This window comes from Vicia villosa, unplaced genomic scaffold (genome assembly GCF_029867415.1).
Source record: "Vicia villosa cultivar HV-30 ecotype Madison, WI unplaced genomic scaffold, Vvil1.0 ctg.000469F_1_1, whole genome shotgun sequence".
Taxonomy (NCBI): domain Eukaryota; kingdom Viridiplantae; phylum Streptophyta; class Magnoliopsida; order Fabales; family Fabaceae; genus Vicia; species Vicia villosa.
Window position 1 is genome coordinate 416,037 of NW_026705226.1, and position 18,997 is coordinate 435,033.

Sequence of the window (18,997 nt, forward strand, 5' to 3'; positions counted from 1 at the left end):
TGTCTGGAAACAAAAGAGTCGGCATTGGTTTTGAGGGTGAAACCCCATACAAACTTGAACCTGTTGATGAAATGAAATTCACATACAAGCCATTGTATGATCAGTTCAAGTATGGCCACTCCCATGATATTAGGCACACTTCACATGCTCAAAGTTTTCACATTACACACACTAAGAAGCATGTGACACAACCTAGGAAATATCATGAAACTCACATTAAAAATTATCATGCTGTTCCTCCTATTGCTTACAATGTTAAACCCAAGTTCAATCAGAACTTGAGAAAATCTAACAAGAAAGGACCCAAGAAGATGTGGGTACCTAAGGATAAGATTATTCCTATTGCAGATATCCTTGGCTGCAAAAAGGACAAAGCACAACATGTCGTGGTACCTGGACTCTGGATGCTCACGACACATGACAGGAAGAAGGTCTATGTTCCAAGACCTGGTGCTTAAGTCTGGAGGAGAAGTCAAGTTTGGAGGAGATCAGAAGGGCAAGATAATTGGCTCTGGAACTATAAAGTCTGGTAACTCTCCTTCCATTTCTAATGTACTTCTTGTAGAAGGATTAACACATAACCTCTTATCTATCAGTCAATTAAGTGACAATGGTTATGATATAATCTTTAATCAAAAGTCTTGCAAGGCTGTAAATCAGAAGGATGGCTCAATCCTATTTACAGGCAAGAGGAAGAACAACATTTATAAGACAGATCTGCAAGATCTTATGAGTCAGAAGGTGACTTGTCTTATGTCTGTTTCTGAAGAGCAGTGGGTCTGGCACAGAAGATTAGGTCATGCTAGTTTGAGAAAGATTTCTCATATTAACAAACTGGATCTTGTCAGAGGACTCCCTAATCTGAAATTCAAATCAGATGCTCTTTGTGAAGCATGTCAGAAGGGCAAGTTCTCCAAACCTGCATTCAAGTCCAAGAATGTTGTTTCTACCTCAAGGCCATTAGAACTCTTGCACATTGATCTGTTTGGCCCAGTCAAAACAGCATCTGTCAGAGGGAAGAAATATGGATTAGTCATCGTAGATGATTATAGCCGCTGGACGTGGGTAAAATTCTTGAAACACAAGGATGAGTCTCATTCAGTGTTCTTTGATTTCTGCATTCAGATTCAATCTGAAAAAGAGTGTAAAATCATAAAGGTCAGAAGTGATCATGGTGGTGAATTTGAGAACAGATCATTTGAAGAATTCTTCAAAGAAAATGGTATTGCCCATGATTTCTCTTGTCCTAGAACTCCACAGCAAAATGGAGTTGTAGAACGAAAGAATAGGACTCTGCAAGAAATGGCCAGAACCATGATCAATGAAACCAATATGGCTAAGCATTTCTGGGCAGAAGCAATAAACACTGCATGCTATATTCAGAATAGAATCTCTATCAGACCTATTCTAAATAAGACTCCTTATGAATTGTGGAAGAATATAAAGCCCAACATTTCATATTTCCATCCTTTTGGATGTGTATGCTTTATTCTGAACACTAAAGATCATCTTGGTAAGTTTGATTCCAAAGCACAAAAATGTTTCCTTCTTGGATATTCTGAACGCTCAAAAGGCTACAGAGTATACAATACTGAAACATTGATTGTAGAAGAATCAATCAATATCAGGTTTGATGATAAGCTTGGTTCTGAAAAACCAAAGCAGTTTGATAATTTTGCAGATTGTGATATTGATGTATCAGAAGTTGTTGAGCCAAGAAGCAATGCATCAGAAGCAGAGCTTCTCAGAAGCAAAGAATCTGAAGATCAAGTATCAGCTTCTCTGGAGAATCTAAGCATTTCTGAAGAACCATCTGTCAGAAGATCATCCAGACTCATCTCTGGTCATTCAGAAGATGTCATTCTTGGAAAGAAGGATGATCCAATCAGAACAAGAGCATTCCTTAAGAACAATGCAGACTGTCAATTAGGTCTTGTATCTTTGATCGAGCCAACTTCTGTTGATCATGCTCTAGAAGATCCAGACTGGATAATTGCTATGCAAGAAGAACTGAATCAGTTTACAAGGAATGATGTTTGGGATCTTGTTCCTAGACCAGATGGATTCAATATAATCGGTACAAAATGGGTCTTCAGAAACAAGCTCAGTGAGAAAGGTGAAGTGGTAAGGAACAAAGCCAGACTGGTGGCTCAGGGTTATAGTCAGCAAGAAGGGATTGACTATACAGAAACCTTTGCACCAGTGGCCAGGTTAGAATCTATTCGTCTATTAATTTCATTTGCCACTCAACATAACATCACTCTCTATCAGATGGATGTTAAGAGTGCCTTCTTAAATGGTTATATAGATGAAGAAGTTTATGTCCATCAACCTCCTGGTTTTGAAGACTCTATGTCTCCTAATCATGTTTTTAAACTAAAGAAATCGTTGTATGGATTGAAACAAGCTCCCAGAGCTTGGTATGAACGCTTAAGTTCTTTCCTTCTGGATAATGGTTTCACTAGAGGAAAAGTGGACACTACTCTCTTTTGTAAAACCTTTAAAAGGGATATTTTAAATTTGTCAAATATATGTAGATGATATTATTTTTGGAACATCTAATGCTATACTTGGAAAGGAGTTTGCTAAGTCTATGCAGGCTGAGTTTGAAATGAGCATGATGGGAGAACTCAAGTATTTCCTTGGAATACAAATAAATCAAACATAAGAAGGAACGTATGTTCACCAAACCAAGTATGTGAAGGAACTTCTGAAGAAGTTTAATCTTCTAGACTGCAAAGAAGCCAAAACTCCTATGCATCCAACATGCATCCTAGGTAAGGATGAGGTAAGTAAGAAGGTAGATCAGAAGTTATACAGAGGTATGATTGGATCTCTTCTATATTTGACTGCTTCTAGACCTGACATTCTGTTCAGTGTTTGTTTGTGTGCTAGATTCCAATCAGATCCTAGAGAATCTCATTTAACTGCTGTTAAGAGAATTCTAAGGTATCTGAAAGGTACTACTAATGTTGGCTTAGTTTACAGAAAATCTAAAGAATACAACTTAGTAGGATTCTGCGATGATGACTATGCTGGAGACAGAATTGAAAGAAAGAGTACTTCAGGAAGTTGCCAATTTCTTGGAAGTCATTTGATCTCCTGGTATAGCAAGAAGCAAGCAACTATTGCTCTATCAACAACAGAGGCAGAATATGTCGCTGCTGCTGGTTGCAGTACACAGATGCTCTGGATGAAGAGTCAGTTAGAAGATTATCAGATATATGAGAGTAACATTCATATATTCTGTGATAATACTTCTGCTATATGTTTATCTAAGAATCCTATTCTTCATTCAAAGGCTAAACATATTGAGATTAAACATCATTTCATAAGGGACTATGTTCAGAAGGGTGTTATATCTTTAAACTTTGTGGATACAGACCATCAATGGGCTGATATCTTTACAAAACCCCTGGCTGAAGATAGGTTTAAGTTCATTCTGAAGAACATCAGTATGGATTTATGCCCAGAATGAGAAGATGAGAAGTTCTTACGTATGAGTATCTTCTGAAATGAATGTGGATTTTTTTTAATCAGAAGTTCTGATTGAAATCTTTTAGAAATTATGATTCGGTTATTACTAACGTTTCATTGTCTAAGTTGATTCAGAACCTCTTTTAAAGCAAAACAGCTGTAACGTTTTATCTCGGGATGGTAAACCTGTCGTTACTGTTCATGGATAAGCGCGCGTGCAGTTGAAGGGACGCCGACCATAGGTAACTGTGCTAGTCACCTCATTTGTCTTTATTATCTCTCCTCATGTCACGTAACATTAAATGCTATCCATCATTTGTTTCATTTTATTTTCTTTTAAATACTCTTCAAACGCTTCTCCTTCCCTCTTATATTTTCTCTATTACACTCTGTCTTTGTTTTCCTTCTCTATCTCTTTGCATTCCTCATCAAGTTTTTCTCTCTCTCTTCTGTTTTTTTTTCTTGCTCAAACAAAGTTTTTCTTTCTTTAAAAAATCCTAGTTCAAACCTAGCGTTCATCTTGAATCCTTTGTCTGGATCTCTTAATCATGCTCTAAGCCTGTTGAAGATCTTTGACTCAAAGGCGGCAGATCTATGCATATCTCGGGATGGCTCTCCTAATACCTCTCAAGTCAGACCTCTTCTTTGATGTTGTTATCAACTTTCACCCAAAGACAGAAGACTTTCTTGAGTTATGGGAAGAGGTTAAGAATGATATTCTTAACTTCTATGTTAAGAGAAAGCCCCGTTTGCAACAGCAGTTCTCTGCCTGTGAACTGTCCCTCTCTTCCTCTTTGGTCTCTTGGATCTCTCCTACAGTGGAGGTTCTAGTCTGGAAAGACAAGAAGACCACGGGGATTCTTGATGGGTTGACACAGAATGTGTCTTGCTAGGGTTTTGTTTTTAATTTTTGTAGTCATTTCCTCTTGGGATGACTTTTTATGTATTTGCTAGGAATGTTTCTCATCTTGTTAAACATAGGAACCTTTTGTAATATCTTTTGATTATCAATGAAAAGTTTCTTTGTTTTTACAATCCAGTGATTTTATTTGTCGTTTTATTCATCTGAATCTTTTGAAATATTCTTTTTGATGTTATGACAAAAAGGGGGAGAAGATAAATGAAGATAAATGATAAATGATTTGATTAATCTATATGAAGATAAATGATAAATGATTTGATTAATCTATCAGTTGCTGGGTAAAGCTCCCACACATTTACTAACAAGAACTGCAAGTTCTATATGGTTTAAGTGTTTTGCAGGTATAAAGAAGTGAAGAGAATCTTCAAAGCAAACACAAGAAGCAAAACCAAAAGAAGTGTTATTCTGTAAAAAGAATAAGCTCATGGAAACTGAAGCAAGCTAAGTGCTGTCAAGCTTCAGAAATCAGAAGCAAGAAAGAAGAATAAATCAGAAGCACTGATAATAGAATTTGATCCATATTTGTCTATTTGCTCTGACAAAATTCTATTTGCTCTGATACATTATTTTAGCCTATATGGCTCTGATACATATCATGTGTTCTAATATACATTTTATGTTCTGACTCGTTCATGCTGACTTTTGTCGTTTAGTTTTTGTTCTGTAACATTTCAGGATGTAGAGATGCTCTGATGATGCTCTGGTACATTCAACAATGTTCTGATACAAATCTAGCATGAAGTGATGTTGGTAGAAATTTAAAGCTCTGAAGCTATCCGAGGGAAGCAGAAATCAGAAGCTGTGAATGTTCTAAAGATCCAGAAAACTCAAGTTCTGAAGCTATCCGAGGGAAGCAGAAATCAGAAGCTGTGAATGTTCTGAAGATCAAAGAAATTCAAGTTCTGAAGCTGTCCTAAATGGAAGCAGAAATCAGAAGCTGTGAATGTTCTGAAGATCAAAGAAATTCAAGTTCTGAAGCTGTCCTAGATGGAAGCAGGAATCAGAAGCTGTGAGTGTTCTAGGGATCTAAAGAAATTCTAGTTCTGAAGCTGACCAATGGAAGCAGAAGTCAGAAGCTATGAATTCTCTGAAGACAGAAGCTTATGTGATCGTCTCTACCGAAATAATCAGGGAAGTCTTTTATTAAAGTTCTTCGAGTATTTATTTCAGGGGGAGATTATTTATCTCAAGGGGAGATTGTTAATCTCAGGGGGAGACATATTCATATGCTTATGCTATAGCTGTGTAATTTGTCTTTTGCCGTCTGCTCTTTCTGATCGCAAATTCATATCATTTATATATGTTTTTGTCATCATCAAAAAGGGGGAGATTGTTAGAACAAGATTTGTTCTGATCAATTATCTTAGTTTTGATGATAACAATAATATGAATTTTGCTTAAGATAATATGGTACTCTAATCCAATGCAATTTCCGTTTCAGGAAATATATAAAGAGTATGCATAATTCAGCGCTCAGAAGCTTTGTCTCAAGGGTTCAGCATGCAACATCAGAACATGGTCTGGCAAGACATCAGAAGATGGTCGAAGCAGAATCAGAACATGGGTCTATGGAAGCATCAGAAGAACATGAGATCAGAAGCACTGAAGTTCTGATGGTATCACGCTCAGAAGCACTTCAAGGTCAGAAGATCAGAAGATGCTTTGCACCAAGCTGTTTGACTCTGATGATATTCAAACGTTGTATTCACAAACATCAGATCAGAAGGAAGTACAAGTGGCAAGCTACGCTGACTGACAAAAGGAACGTTAAAAGCTATTAAAGGCAACGTCAGTAGACACAGCGTGAACAAGGCTCGAGGTAGTTGACAAAAGCGTATAACATTAAATGCGATGTTGTACGGAACACGCAAAGCATTAAATGCACTCAACGGTCATCTTCTCCAACGCCTATAAATATGAAGTTCTGATGAGAAGCAAGGTTAACGATCCTGAACAAAACAATTCATATTAACTTGCTGAAACTCTGTTCTACTCAAAGCTCAGAATCTTCATCTTCATCAAAGCTCACTACATTGCTGTTGTAATATATTAGTGAGATTAAGCTTAAACGTTAAGAGAAATATCACAGTTTGTGATTATAGCTTTTAAGAAGCAATCGTAATACTCTTAGAATTGATTACATTAAGTTGTAAGGAACTAGAGTGATCGTGTGGATCAGAATACTCTAGGAAGTCTTAGAGGGTATCTAAGCAGGTTGTAACTAGAGTGATCGTGTGGATCAGAATACTCTAGAAAGTCTTAGAGGGTATCTAAGCAGTTGTTCCTGGAGTGATCAGTGTGTGATCAGAAGACTCTGGAAGACTTAGTTGCTGACTAAGTGGAGAACCATTGTAATCCGTGCGATTAGTGGATTAAATCCTCAGTTGAGGTAAATCATCTCTGCGGGGGTGGACTGGAGTAGTTTAGTTAACAACGAACCAGGATAAAAATAACTGTGCAATTTATTTTTATCTGTCAAGTTTTTAAAGCTACACTTATTCAAACCCCCCCTTTCTAAGTGTTTTTCTATCCTTCACTTATCAATGATGAGAGACTAGTATGCTATTTATAATAAAACCTAACATACTAACTAATGGGCTTTTTCAGCAAGGCCCATTACACAAGCCAACTTAATACACAAGCTAACTTAACAAATTAGGGTTTAAACACTAAAACCTAATTTAACATGCTAACCACCCTAGCATCTTCGACATCTGCATGCTAGACCCATCTTCGACTATAGCATGCACACTTCGACACCAGCATGTGAACAACCTTCGACTTCATGCTTAACTCTCTTGAACTGTCGAACCAAGAAGCTACTCTTCGGCTATACTAGAGTTCGATCCAATATCTCACAAATCTCCACCTTGGATCTAACTCTACAACATCAAGGGAACAAACTAGCTTTCTTCATGCAGCTTTATCAACTGCATACAGTGGAAAAACTTGCAACTCGGCAATGTCTTGGTGATCATATCAGCAGCATTGTCTTCAGTCGAAACCTTCAGCACTTGGACTTCTCCATGCTCGATTACTCCTCTGACGAAATGCAGCCTCACATCAATGTGCTTAGTTCGCTCATGATAGGCTGAATTCTTCGACGGGTGTATTGCACTTTGGCTATCACATTTAACAGTGATACCTTGACCTTGAAGTTTCAGCTCCTTTGCAAAACCTTCAAGCCACAATGCTTCTTTCACAGCTTCAGTGAGAGCAATATATTCCGCTTCAGTGGTTGATAGAGCAACAACCTTCTGAAGAGTTGCTTTCCAACTAATTGATGTGCCAAACATAGTGAAAACATATCCAGAAATAGACTTTCTAGAATCCATACAACCTGCATAATCAGAGTCGACATATCCTTCGATTGCTGCTTTACTATCTTCACCCAAGGCTCCACCATAAATTAAGACTCTGTTCAGAGATCCATTTATGTACCTTAAAATCCACTTCAATGCTTGCCAGTGAGCCTTTCCAGGATTCGCCATGTACCTGCTTACAAGACTTACTGCATATGCTATGTCGGGTCTAGTACAGACCATAGCATACATCAAAGAACCGACTATATTAGCATATGGGATGCTATTCATATAGGCTCTTTCAACATCAGTACTGAGACACTGATCAATACTTAGCTTGAATTGAAGGTTTGTTGGAGTCACAACTGGCTTCGAATTCGACATACCAAACTTTTCAAGAATCTTCCGTAGATATGCCTCTTGAGATAAGCATATCTTCGACTTCTTTCTATCTCTCCGAATGTCAATTCCAAGAATCCTGGAAGCAGCTCCCAGATCCTTCATATCGAACTCCTTATTGAGTTCAGCCTTCACCCTCATCACATCTTCAACACTGTTGCTTGCTATGAGAATATCATCCACATAAAGCAACAAAATAACAAATGAATTACCAGGTCGAAATCTGAAGTAAACGCAGTGGTCGAACTGACTTCTAATGAAACTTATGCGTGCCATGAACTTGTCGAATCTCCTATTCCACTGTCGAGGAGATTGTTTCAGCCCATACAAAGATCTCTTTAACTTGCACACATAATCTTCCTTCCCCTTTTTGACATACCCTTCAGGTTGCCTCATCAGGATCGTTTCATCTAGATCACCATACAAGAACGCAGTCTTCACATCCATCTGTTCTAGTTCAAGATCGAACTTTGCCACCATGGCAAGCAACATTCGAATGGACCTATGCTTCACAACAGGAGAAAACACATCATTGAAGTCGACACCTTCTTTCTGAGTGAAACCCCTTGCAACTAACCTTGCCTTGTATCTTTTCGACGTCACTCCTTCAATTCCTTCCTTAACTTTGAAAATCCATTTACAGTTGACTAACCTTGCCCCAGCAGGTTTCTTGATCAGTTCCCAAGTATGATTATCATGAAGAGATTTCATCTCATCATCCATGGCCTTCAGCCATTCAGTCTTATTTCGAATCCTCATAACTTCCTTATAGTTTCTAGGTTCTTCGTCTAGAACCTCACTTGCAGAGATTAAGGCATAAGCTGTAAGATATGCATATCCAAGTCTCTGAGGTGGCTTGATGACTCTTCTAGACCTATCTCTCGACAATAGGTAGTCATCGTCAGTTTCCTCAACTTCAGCATCTTCTGCTTCTTCTTCGAATTCATCTGGGATATGCAATTCAGCATCAACGTGCTCCACCTCAACAGGAATCTCTACCTGTTCCAGCTCTTCGTCAGATGTTTCTGTACTTCGACCAACATCATCAGTTTTCTTAAAATCCATTTCAGCTTCATTGAAAACTACATCTCGACTGGTGATACACCTCCTGTGACCTGGCTCTAGGCACCCTAGCCTATAAGCTTTGACTCCTTTAGGGTATCCCATGAACATGCATTTCAGAGCTCTAGGTTCGACCTTGTCTTGCCTAATGTGAGCATAGGCTACGCAGCCAAATACTCTCAGTTTGTCGAGATCTGGTGGATGTCCCGACCAAACTTCTTCAGGTGTCTTCATATCTAACGCTGTCGAAGGACATCTGTTTATCAGATATGTTGCTGTCGAAACAGCCTCAGCCCAGAACACCTTCTTTAACCCCGCACTAGTCAACATGCATCTGACTCTCTCCAAAATAGTTCAATTAAATCTTTCAGCCAAACCATTTTGCTGTGGAGTATCTGTATTAGTTCTGTGCCTTGCAATACTAGAGGCAGCACAAAAGCTGTCGAATGCCTCATTGCAAAATTCAAGGCCATTGTCGGTTCTCAACCTCTTGACCTTCCTGCCAGTCTGATTTTCAACCAGAGTCTTCCAACTTTTGAAATTCTCAAAAGTTTCATCCTTAGTCTTCTGGATGAATACCCATAATTTTCTGGAATAATCATCTACTATGGATAGAAAATACCTTGCTCCTGAATGTGATGCACACCTTGCAGGCCCCCAAAGATCAGCATGGATGTAATCAAGTGATTCATGTGTTCTTTGTTTGCCTTTGTTGAACTTCACTCTGCAAGATTTTCCAAGTACACAGGGTTCACAAAACTTCAGCTTTTCGACTTTGTCTCCACCAAGCAGATTTTGTTTCCCTAATTCGACCAAACCCCTTTCACTGACATGGCCCAATCTCATGTGCCAGATTTCTGTCTTCGACAAAGGTTTCGTGGATGCAACATTTGTCGAACCACTTACAACTTCAGCCTCAAGGGTATACAAGCCTTGTTTCTTCACGCCTCTCAAGACTTCCTTCGAACCCTTCATGACTTTTAGGATACTTTTCTCTCCTTGGAAAACATATCCTTTCTTGTCGAATTCACCAAGAGAAAGCAGATTTCTCTTCAAATCAGGAACATACCTGACTTCAGTCAATAACCTTATTGACTCATCATGGAGCTTGAATCTAACAGATCCAATACCTGGAATCTTGCAAGCCTTGTTGTTTCCCAGCAATACTGATTCACCATCTTGATCACATAATTCCTTGAACAAGTCTTTGTTTGGAGTCATGTGCCAAGTGCAACCTGAATCCATAACCCACTCTCTTCTCGAGTCACTGCTTGAAACCATAAGAACATCAGATGATTCAAAATCATCTTGAACAATGGCTGCATTGCCATTATCCTTACCTCCATGATCTTTCAGGCGTTCAGGGCACACCTTTCTTGTGTGACCCTCCTTCTTACAATGATAGCATCGAATGCCAGATGCTTCGCCACTGTAAGACTTCGACTGGCTTTTGCCCTTCTTGTCGAACTTACCATTCTTTCGCAAGAATTTTCCTTTAACAACCAAACCTTCACCAACAGTCGAAGGTTTATGCTCCTTTCGTTCATTCAAGTCCTTAGAATACAAGGCTGATTGAACTTCTTCAAACTTCTACAAGGCTGAATTAAAGTATTTGACAGAATGAATCAAGTCACTAACAGAATGAATCAAGTAATGGAAAAAATGAATCAAGTATTGAAAATAGAATGAATCAAGTAATTGACAAAATGAATCAAAGCTTGAATCAAGTGAAACGGTCTTGGTTCATTTAATCGATTCATAGAACTATTGAATCAAGTAAAAAATAGCTTACTTTAGTCAACACTTCAAAAATGCATGGAAAATTACTATTTTCATGTGTGTGATGAGATGTCATCGAGGAAACTTAAAATTACGATAAACAACAATACGCAAATTATAAAATAATGAAATAAATAATAATATATTTTAGGGTAATTCAATGGGCGCCAACTGTACTTGTTGTGAGTACAATAGTATGAGCTCTACATGACGTAATTCATGCAAAAGTCATATGTCACTAATTTGTAATGAATATGACCTTTAACTCAACCCTAAAGGTTAAGGTTGAGATCTATTGTATTCCTTATAAGCACTGCTAAAAAATTCGCTTTTAGTGACCGATTTAGTGACCAAAAATTTTTGGTCACTGTAGTGACCATATTAGCCACCAAAATTTTATATTCATGAGCAAATTTTAAGAGGTCACTAAAATAAATCACCCACCAATTTAGAGACCAAGCTACGAGCTCCGAGCTACAAGCTACACCGAAATTTTGGTCACTATAGTGGCCGAATTAGCAACCAAAATTTAATATTCATGAGCCAATTTTAAGTGGCCACTAAATCGGTCACAAAAAATATTTTTATATACAATTTAATTTTTATATATAAATTAGAGACCGAAATTTTGGTCACTAATATGTTTTGTTTTCTTTTTTTATTTTTAATCCTCTTTATTATTTTACTATTTCCTTTCCATTTTTTTAAAGATTTTAATTCTCTTTCAAATTTAAATTTTTACTAAATTTTTCTTATTTTTATTGTTTTAACATATATATTTATAAAAAACTACATGAATATTTGTTTAAATATAAAATATAACAATAGTTGTTAAGTGGTGTAGAGGCAAGTTGTCATTAAAATACACGGAGGTCACAAGTTTATTTTATGAAAAAGAACACTAAAATCGGTCTCTAAAATCGGTCACAGAATTCGGTCACAAATTCGGTCTCTAAATTTCGGTCACTAAATTTGTCGCAAAAGCTTAGCGACTAGCACTTTTTCAACCGAAAAGTAATGGTCGCTAAATCGGTCTCTAAACGTTTTAGTGACCAATTTTTAAGTTTTTTCGATCTCTAATTCGGTCACTAAAAATGAATTTTTTAGTAGTGAAGGTTGAAAGTGATTCGACCGAGTTAGATAATACTAAACGGACCTAAGTTACAATATTTATGACAGTTCAATTATATTTATCATGAAAAAATGATTTTTAAAATGAAAAAAAAAATATTTTAAAAAATAAGGATAGATTATGCATGTAAATCTTAATTTTATTGATTAAATTAATGAACAATTCATTAAGTTTTTAACTAATAAGTGACTAATATAATTAATAAATTCACATAATAATTTTAAATATAATAAAATTCTAAAATATTTCAACAATTTATATCTCAATTGTTGTTGCTCACTTGCAACTTTTCTTACTTTTTAGTAATTCAACAATTTATATCTCAAAATGATTGTTGTTCATTTGTAACTTTTGTAATTTTTTTTTTATTGCTGGTACTGAAAAAACTTTGATGGTGGTAGCATGGTTGTCAGATAAGTTAAGGATACTAGGGGTGGACAACACAACACCACCCGACAATACCCGACCGAACCGAATGAAAAAATAAGCGCCGGGTCGGATTGTAACGGGTCTGCGGGTTGGGCGGGTGAAAGGGGTGGTTATAATAGGGTAAAGATGGTCGGGTTCGGATGGATTATTTGGGCCCGTCGGACCCCGCACCCGACCGAAGTTGTTTTTATTCTTATTATTATTTAATAATAATTAATATGAATGGCCCATTAATATGTAAAATGATATGCCCAGCAGCCCAATCCATTAACTCTGCTTTGTCAATTAACACAAAACTTTCCCTAACCCTAAACACAATACAACACAGCGCCTTTCATTCATCTCCAATTCTCCATCCATGGCTTCAAACCCTAGCTGTCGTCGCCACCACCATCAACACGCCGTCGTCGCCACCACCATCCACACCTTTCCTTCCTCAACCTAACATTGTCACAACTCACAATAATCTCAAGCTTTCTCTTTCTAATTTCACGAAATCACAAACCTCTCAACCTCAACCTTTAAAGTCCAAAATCACGAAATCAGCTTTCAAAATCACGACAATCATTCAACCACAAGCCTCAACCTTCAACATCCGGTTGTCAGCACCCATCGTTCATGTTAAAACTGTGTATTTAGAGTAGTGATTTTGCTTTTCGTTCTCTCCATTGGTGATTTAGAGTTTAATGTGTTATTTCTTATCATATTTTCAGATAAATCAAGAGAAGAGATGTTTTCGACGAACTTATGCAACTCAGGTGGTTAGTCTTAGCCTAATTTGTTATTTCTTAAGTGCTTCAGTAGTTGTAAGTTGTAACACATTAAACACATAAACTTATTACTGCTTGCACTGCTTTATAACCTGAAACTTATCTGCTTTATGTGTGTTTAATGTGTTTGAACTACTGCTTGCTTACAATAAAATAGTTGGATTGCTACTGACTTTAAATCTTGATGGCTACTGTACTGACTTTCATAGAGAGCTTACTTGACTTTGTGGGGGGTGTTTTGGCAGGTCATAGAGAGCTCATTTGAAGACTAAAGGAAGTAATATACAACATCAAACCTGATAAATTTTTGGTAAGTTATTGAACTTTAGACCATTTAATTCAGAATTTTCAATTGTACTGAATTACTTTTATTGATATGCAGTGTTGTGTAATTAGTCAGTAACTTTTTTTGTTATATGCAAGGAGTTCGAGATATGCAAGGAGTGCGAGATATGCAAGGAGTTCATGAAAATACGCAAAATAACGGTATGTTTAGGCTAAGTTTTATTCATGATTAGGTGTATGTGAATTATGTGATGGCCTGTCATTTACTATATGCTTGTTGAAACTACATGCTGTTAGGGGTTGTTCACCACACTAAGCTAAGCAAATGATGTCTAGATATCTAACATTAAAAAAAATTAATTATAACAAACTTCATTGAATATAATATTTAGATTTACCTTAAAAGTTGTGAATACTAAATACTGGACCCTTGAAAATATTTTGCTTTTAGTTGGATATATACTAAGAGCTTACGAGAAAAGCCACAGACAAATCTTTACTCTAGCACACAGGAGTACATTATCAAAAATTATGAGCCTCGAGTAAAAAGAAACTATAAAAAATATAAAAATGGAGACAAAAGGAAAGATGATAGCATAGGATAGTATTGATTCCTTAAAGAAACTATGTACATATTTGTGATCTTGTGGATCCTTGCCAGCTTAATTCCCAATAGGAGGTGTTTCTAGATAGGTATCATGTGCATTAAAAACTGGAAAATTGCATTATTATTATTAAGCACTTTTTTTAGTAGGAGTTTTGATACTAAACAATGGCTTGGGTTAGCATGATGTTGTGTTGATCAATTTGGTTAATCCCTCCACTAGTACATGTTAGTGAGTTAGTCACTATCTTAGTGGACCTTTTAGTACTGCAAATATATATTTATTATAGTGATCTTCTAATAAGATTAAAGTGGTGTTATTTTTTATATGGATTAGTGCAGTTTATGCCCTTTGAACTAAAATTAATTTAAATTTGTTTTGGTTAAGATTCATTCAATGTTTAGAAGAAGGAGCTTGTCTTAAAGGGAAAGAGGAAGGAATTTGATGCTGGACCAGGAAGTTGTGATGATGGACATGAATTGAAAGTTATGTTGATTGTGTTATTATGTAGCTTGTGAAGCTTATTTGTTAAATTGTAATGAACTTGATGTTAGATAATTTTTGTTGCTTGAACAGTTGAACTTGATGCAGCAGAATTTGGTTCAGTTTTAAATTATGTGAAATCAAAGACTATGGTGAATTTGAATTTAATCAGAATGTCAAGTCTGAATTCAAATATTTATGGCAATTTTTTTAAGTAAATTATCTTAAAGATAAGGCCCACATTCATCTTAAAATTTAACAATAGATATGTGAAACAAATAAGGCCCAATTTAACAATTATAGATAGATTTTTAATCTAAATAAAAAAAATTAGAAAAAAAACTATTGGATTTTGTTATTTGGGCTAGATTTTGAATTGGTTCAACAATAGTTGATATCCGAATTTACCCGGCCCAGTTACCCGATCCGGATGAAACCGAACCCGAATATAACCGGTCCAAATGTAGCATTGATATGGGCCACACCTTGTCACCCGAGTGTTGGGCCGGATTGGTGTTTTGGGCCCGAATCCGACCCTACCCGACCGCTTGTCCACCCCTAAAGGATACAGTACCGAAACTAATTACTGTTTTCATTGATGGATATGAATAAATTTTAAAGTGACAAATCGAACCTGTAACCGATAAAGCATCTCGAAAATATCATATCATAAATTGCTTTCTACATATACATCAAAACCACTGTACCAACCAATAAACAATCATCATGTTTAGAATCGAACCTGTAACCGATAAAGCATCTCCAAATTATCATCATGTTTAGAATGTATTTTATTTTTATTGGACATATATATATATATATATATATATATATATATATATATATATATATATATATATATATATATATATATATATATATATATATATATATATATATATATATATATATATATATATATATATACCAATTAATTAACTTAACGTTCTATAAATAAAAAACTAAAAGAAATTAATCAATTAATGAAATATAAAATAAAATATATAAAAATAAAAGAAATATAAAATATAAATTAGAAAGAATTTGGGTGCAGCCAATGTACAAATCAAAAGAGATGTGTACAAGTACAACTATATAAAAAAATTGTAAAATAAAAAAAAACTATAAAGAATTTGGCTTCTTCATGAAGTGACTATGTTTAGTTTAAAAAGATTTTTATAAAAAAAGAAAGAAAAATAGAAGCAAACAAAGTGAACGAGAAAATAACTAGTTTTTTAATTCACATTTTATATTTGTAAATACTTTTTGATCTCAGTAATTTTTTATTTCTATAAAATTAATTTGTGTTAAAACTAATCTTTGTAATATAGAAATCATTTGATTTGAGTCTTTATCACTAATATATTAGAGAGATTAAAATCAATATATTATCTATCACAAGGATTAACTTATATATAAGCAATTTTATAAGAAATAAAACAAAATAATAATGACTAAAAGTAACATATAAAATGTATGAAAAACCAAAATTTAAAAAAGTTATTAATTATTAATAAAAACAAAAATTATATATTTATAGAGGAAAACTATGTTTTTAAACTTTAAAAAAATTGTAAAGAGTATAGTGAGGAGTTAGTACTATTTGTAGAGGTCCTTTTCAAGATTTTTTTGGAAAAGCAAATATATACTGTTTTGAAGCTGTTGTCATGTTTACATTTATTATCATATTAAAGCTTGCAGTGTTATATGAATGTTACTAACATTATAGTTGAAGGACTAGTACTATATAAAGACATGGTTTGCATGCATGGACTACTGCAATTGTATGTAAAGAAATAATTGAAAAAATGGCAACTTTAATTCCTTTTTTTAACTCTCATTATTTTGTTTGAAATTGTGTTGGTTATCAAAGGAGAGCCTCTAGTTCCAGCATTATTTGCATTTGGAGACTCAATTATTGATGTTGGCAATAACAACTATTTACAAACGCTGGTTAAAGCAAACTTCTTCCCTTATGGAAGAGACTTTGTGAATCACTCTCCAACGGGAAGATTTTCTAATGGAAAGGTTGCCGCAGATTATGCATGTAATTTTCTTTTTCTTCAACATATCTAATTATTTACATACATTTTCTAAATTATTATTATTCCAATAAAATTGTTGATTTGTAACTATAGAGCACTTGAATAAGATGGTAAGGTTCTCTTTCAGTTTAACTAAAGGTCTTGGATTTAATCTAAATCGTAAATACACAGCAGTGTTAAATCTGTTAATTTGTCTTTGCAATTGTGCGCAGAGGATACCTAAAAATTTATTCTCATATTAGAATTTGATCTAAATTTTTATTCTTTGTAGCTGAGGTTTTTAGATTTAACTCATATCAACCGGCTTACCTAAACTTAGTTAAGGAAAGAAACAATCTTTTGATCGGTGCCAACTTTGCCTCAGCTGCTACTGGTTACCATCCTTCCACACCTATAAAATATGTAAATACATAAAGTCTCTCTCTCTCTCTTGTTTACTTTAAGTTGCATGTGATAAATATAATATTTGATATATCTTTTTGTTTATGTAGAATGTACTTTCATTAGGCCAACAACTAGAATACTACAAGGAATACCAGAAAGAATTGGTGAAAACAATTGGACAATCAAAAGCACTATCAGTAATATATGGTTCAATATATTTTGTTGTTGCCGGGAATAGTGATTTTGTACTAAATTATTACGTAGATCCATTTCTCCAAACAATTTACACACCTTATCAATTCTCAGACATTCTTTTGCAATACTACTTTAATTTCATCCAGGTATGTCTCTCTTAATATATATTGCTTAAGAATTTTTTTGAGTTTTGTTTGGTAGTTTGAAGAAATAGAGATGGTTTGACTTTTTAAAAATAAGCATGAAATTGAAAATTTTGAAGAATTTGGGTGGTGAAGAATTTGGGAAAATTTTCTCTATAATATTAAACCTCCTTAATTCGGAGGAACTCCAAAACCTTATTGGAAGAAGTTTACAGAGTTTATAGTTTAGGTAAATTCTTTAAAAACAATTTATTTTGTTATAAATTTTTACAAAAAAAGTTTTAAAAAATTAAAAAATTAATTATTTTTTATCTATTCTTCTCATCACAAAGTCTCTCATAACCTCCTTTCCAAACTCCTAAATCAAGTCTTGAGGTATGTTTGGATGAAAGATTTTTGAGGAGAAAGAAAATCAGAACTTACAATTTTTCATCAATTATTTATAATACGATTAAATATGTTTGTGGTCCTCTTAAATATTTTAAATTTATTTTTAGTCATTCAAATTTTGATCCACACTTTCGGTCCCTAATAATAAAACTTTTACTAAAACTGTTGCTAAATAATAAATCGTAGCTAAAACAGTCGTTAATTCAGTAATTAAATTATAAAAACTGTCACTAAATTGCAATAGCAACCAAAAATGTGGATGAAAATTTTTAGGAATGTCATTCTTTAAAAAAATATTTAAAAACTAAATCAAATTTGAGATATTTAGGAGGACTGTAAACATAATTAACTTTTTATAATATGTTTTTATAAAATTAATTAAATGTGATTGAAATATAATCTAATCATTTAACATGTTTTACTTTCAATTTTTTAATTTTAATTTGATATTACCTAAACCCTAATATATTATATTTTACTTGCAAAACAATAATATTTTATTCAACTTTTACTATTTAACAATATACTATGGATTGGCAGGATTTATATGCACTAGGAGCAAGGAAGATTGGTGTGTCAACATTACCTCCTATAGGTTGTATGCCTATAGTCATCACTTTCTATGGTTTTCCCTACAACACATGTGTAGAAAAAATAAACGATGTTGCTATTGACTTCAATAAAAAACTCAATCTCACTTCAACGAAATTGCTAAAAAAGTTTTCAGACCTTAAACTGATCATCCTTGATATCTACCAACCTCTCTATAAACTTAGCACCAAACCTTCTGATTATGGTAATAAATATAATTATGTTAAACCTATAAACTTTTCTTATTTATGGCTTATATTAATTAAAAACTACATTTTTGCAGGATTTTCGGAATCTAGGAAGGCTTGTTGTGGGACAGGATTAGTAGAAGTTACTTTTGCATGCAATTCAATATCTATAGGAACATGTGCTAATGCATCGGAATATGTATTTTGGGATAGTTTTCATCCCACACAAGCTACACACAAGTATTTGATTGATCATTTGACTCCTGATTTAATCTCTTTTATACAAACTTAATCAATTCCTCATCGGCTTCTTAGAGTGTCTTTAATATGTATCACTTTAACAAAATAAAGCTGTCTTAAATATTAGTTATTACTCTACTACTTCATAAAAAATAATGCCATGTATCGTGTTACTA

General features: G+C 34.5%; 1 protein-coding gene across 1 annotated transcript; it reads left to right on the plus strand.

The window, feature by feature from the left end:
- Positions 1-16,475: 16,475 nt before the first annotated feature.
- LOC131628614 (GDSL esterase/lipase At5g22810-like) lies at positions 16,476-18,997 on the plus strand (the record flags this gene model as incomplete). The annotated part of the gene is made up of 5 exons (XM_058899450.1): positions 16,476-16,692; positions 16,962-17,092; positions 17,182-17,415; positions 18,343-18,598; positions 18,677-18,997. Coding segments are annotated over 5 exons (1,035 nt in total), but the record flags the coding sequence as incomplete, so codon positions are not given.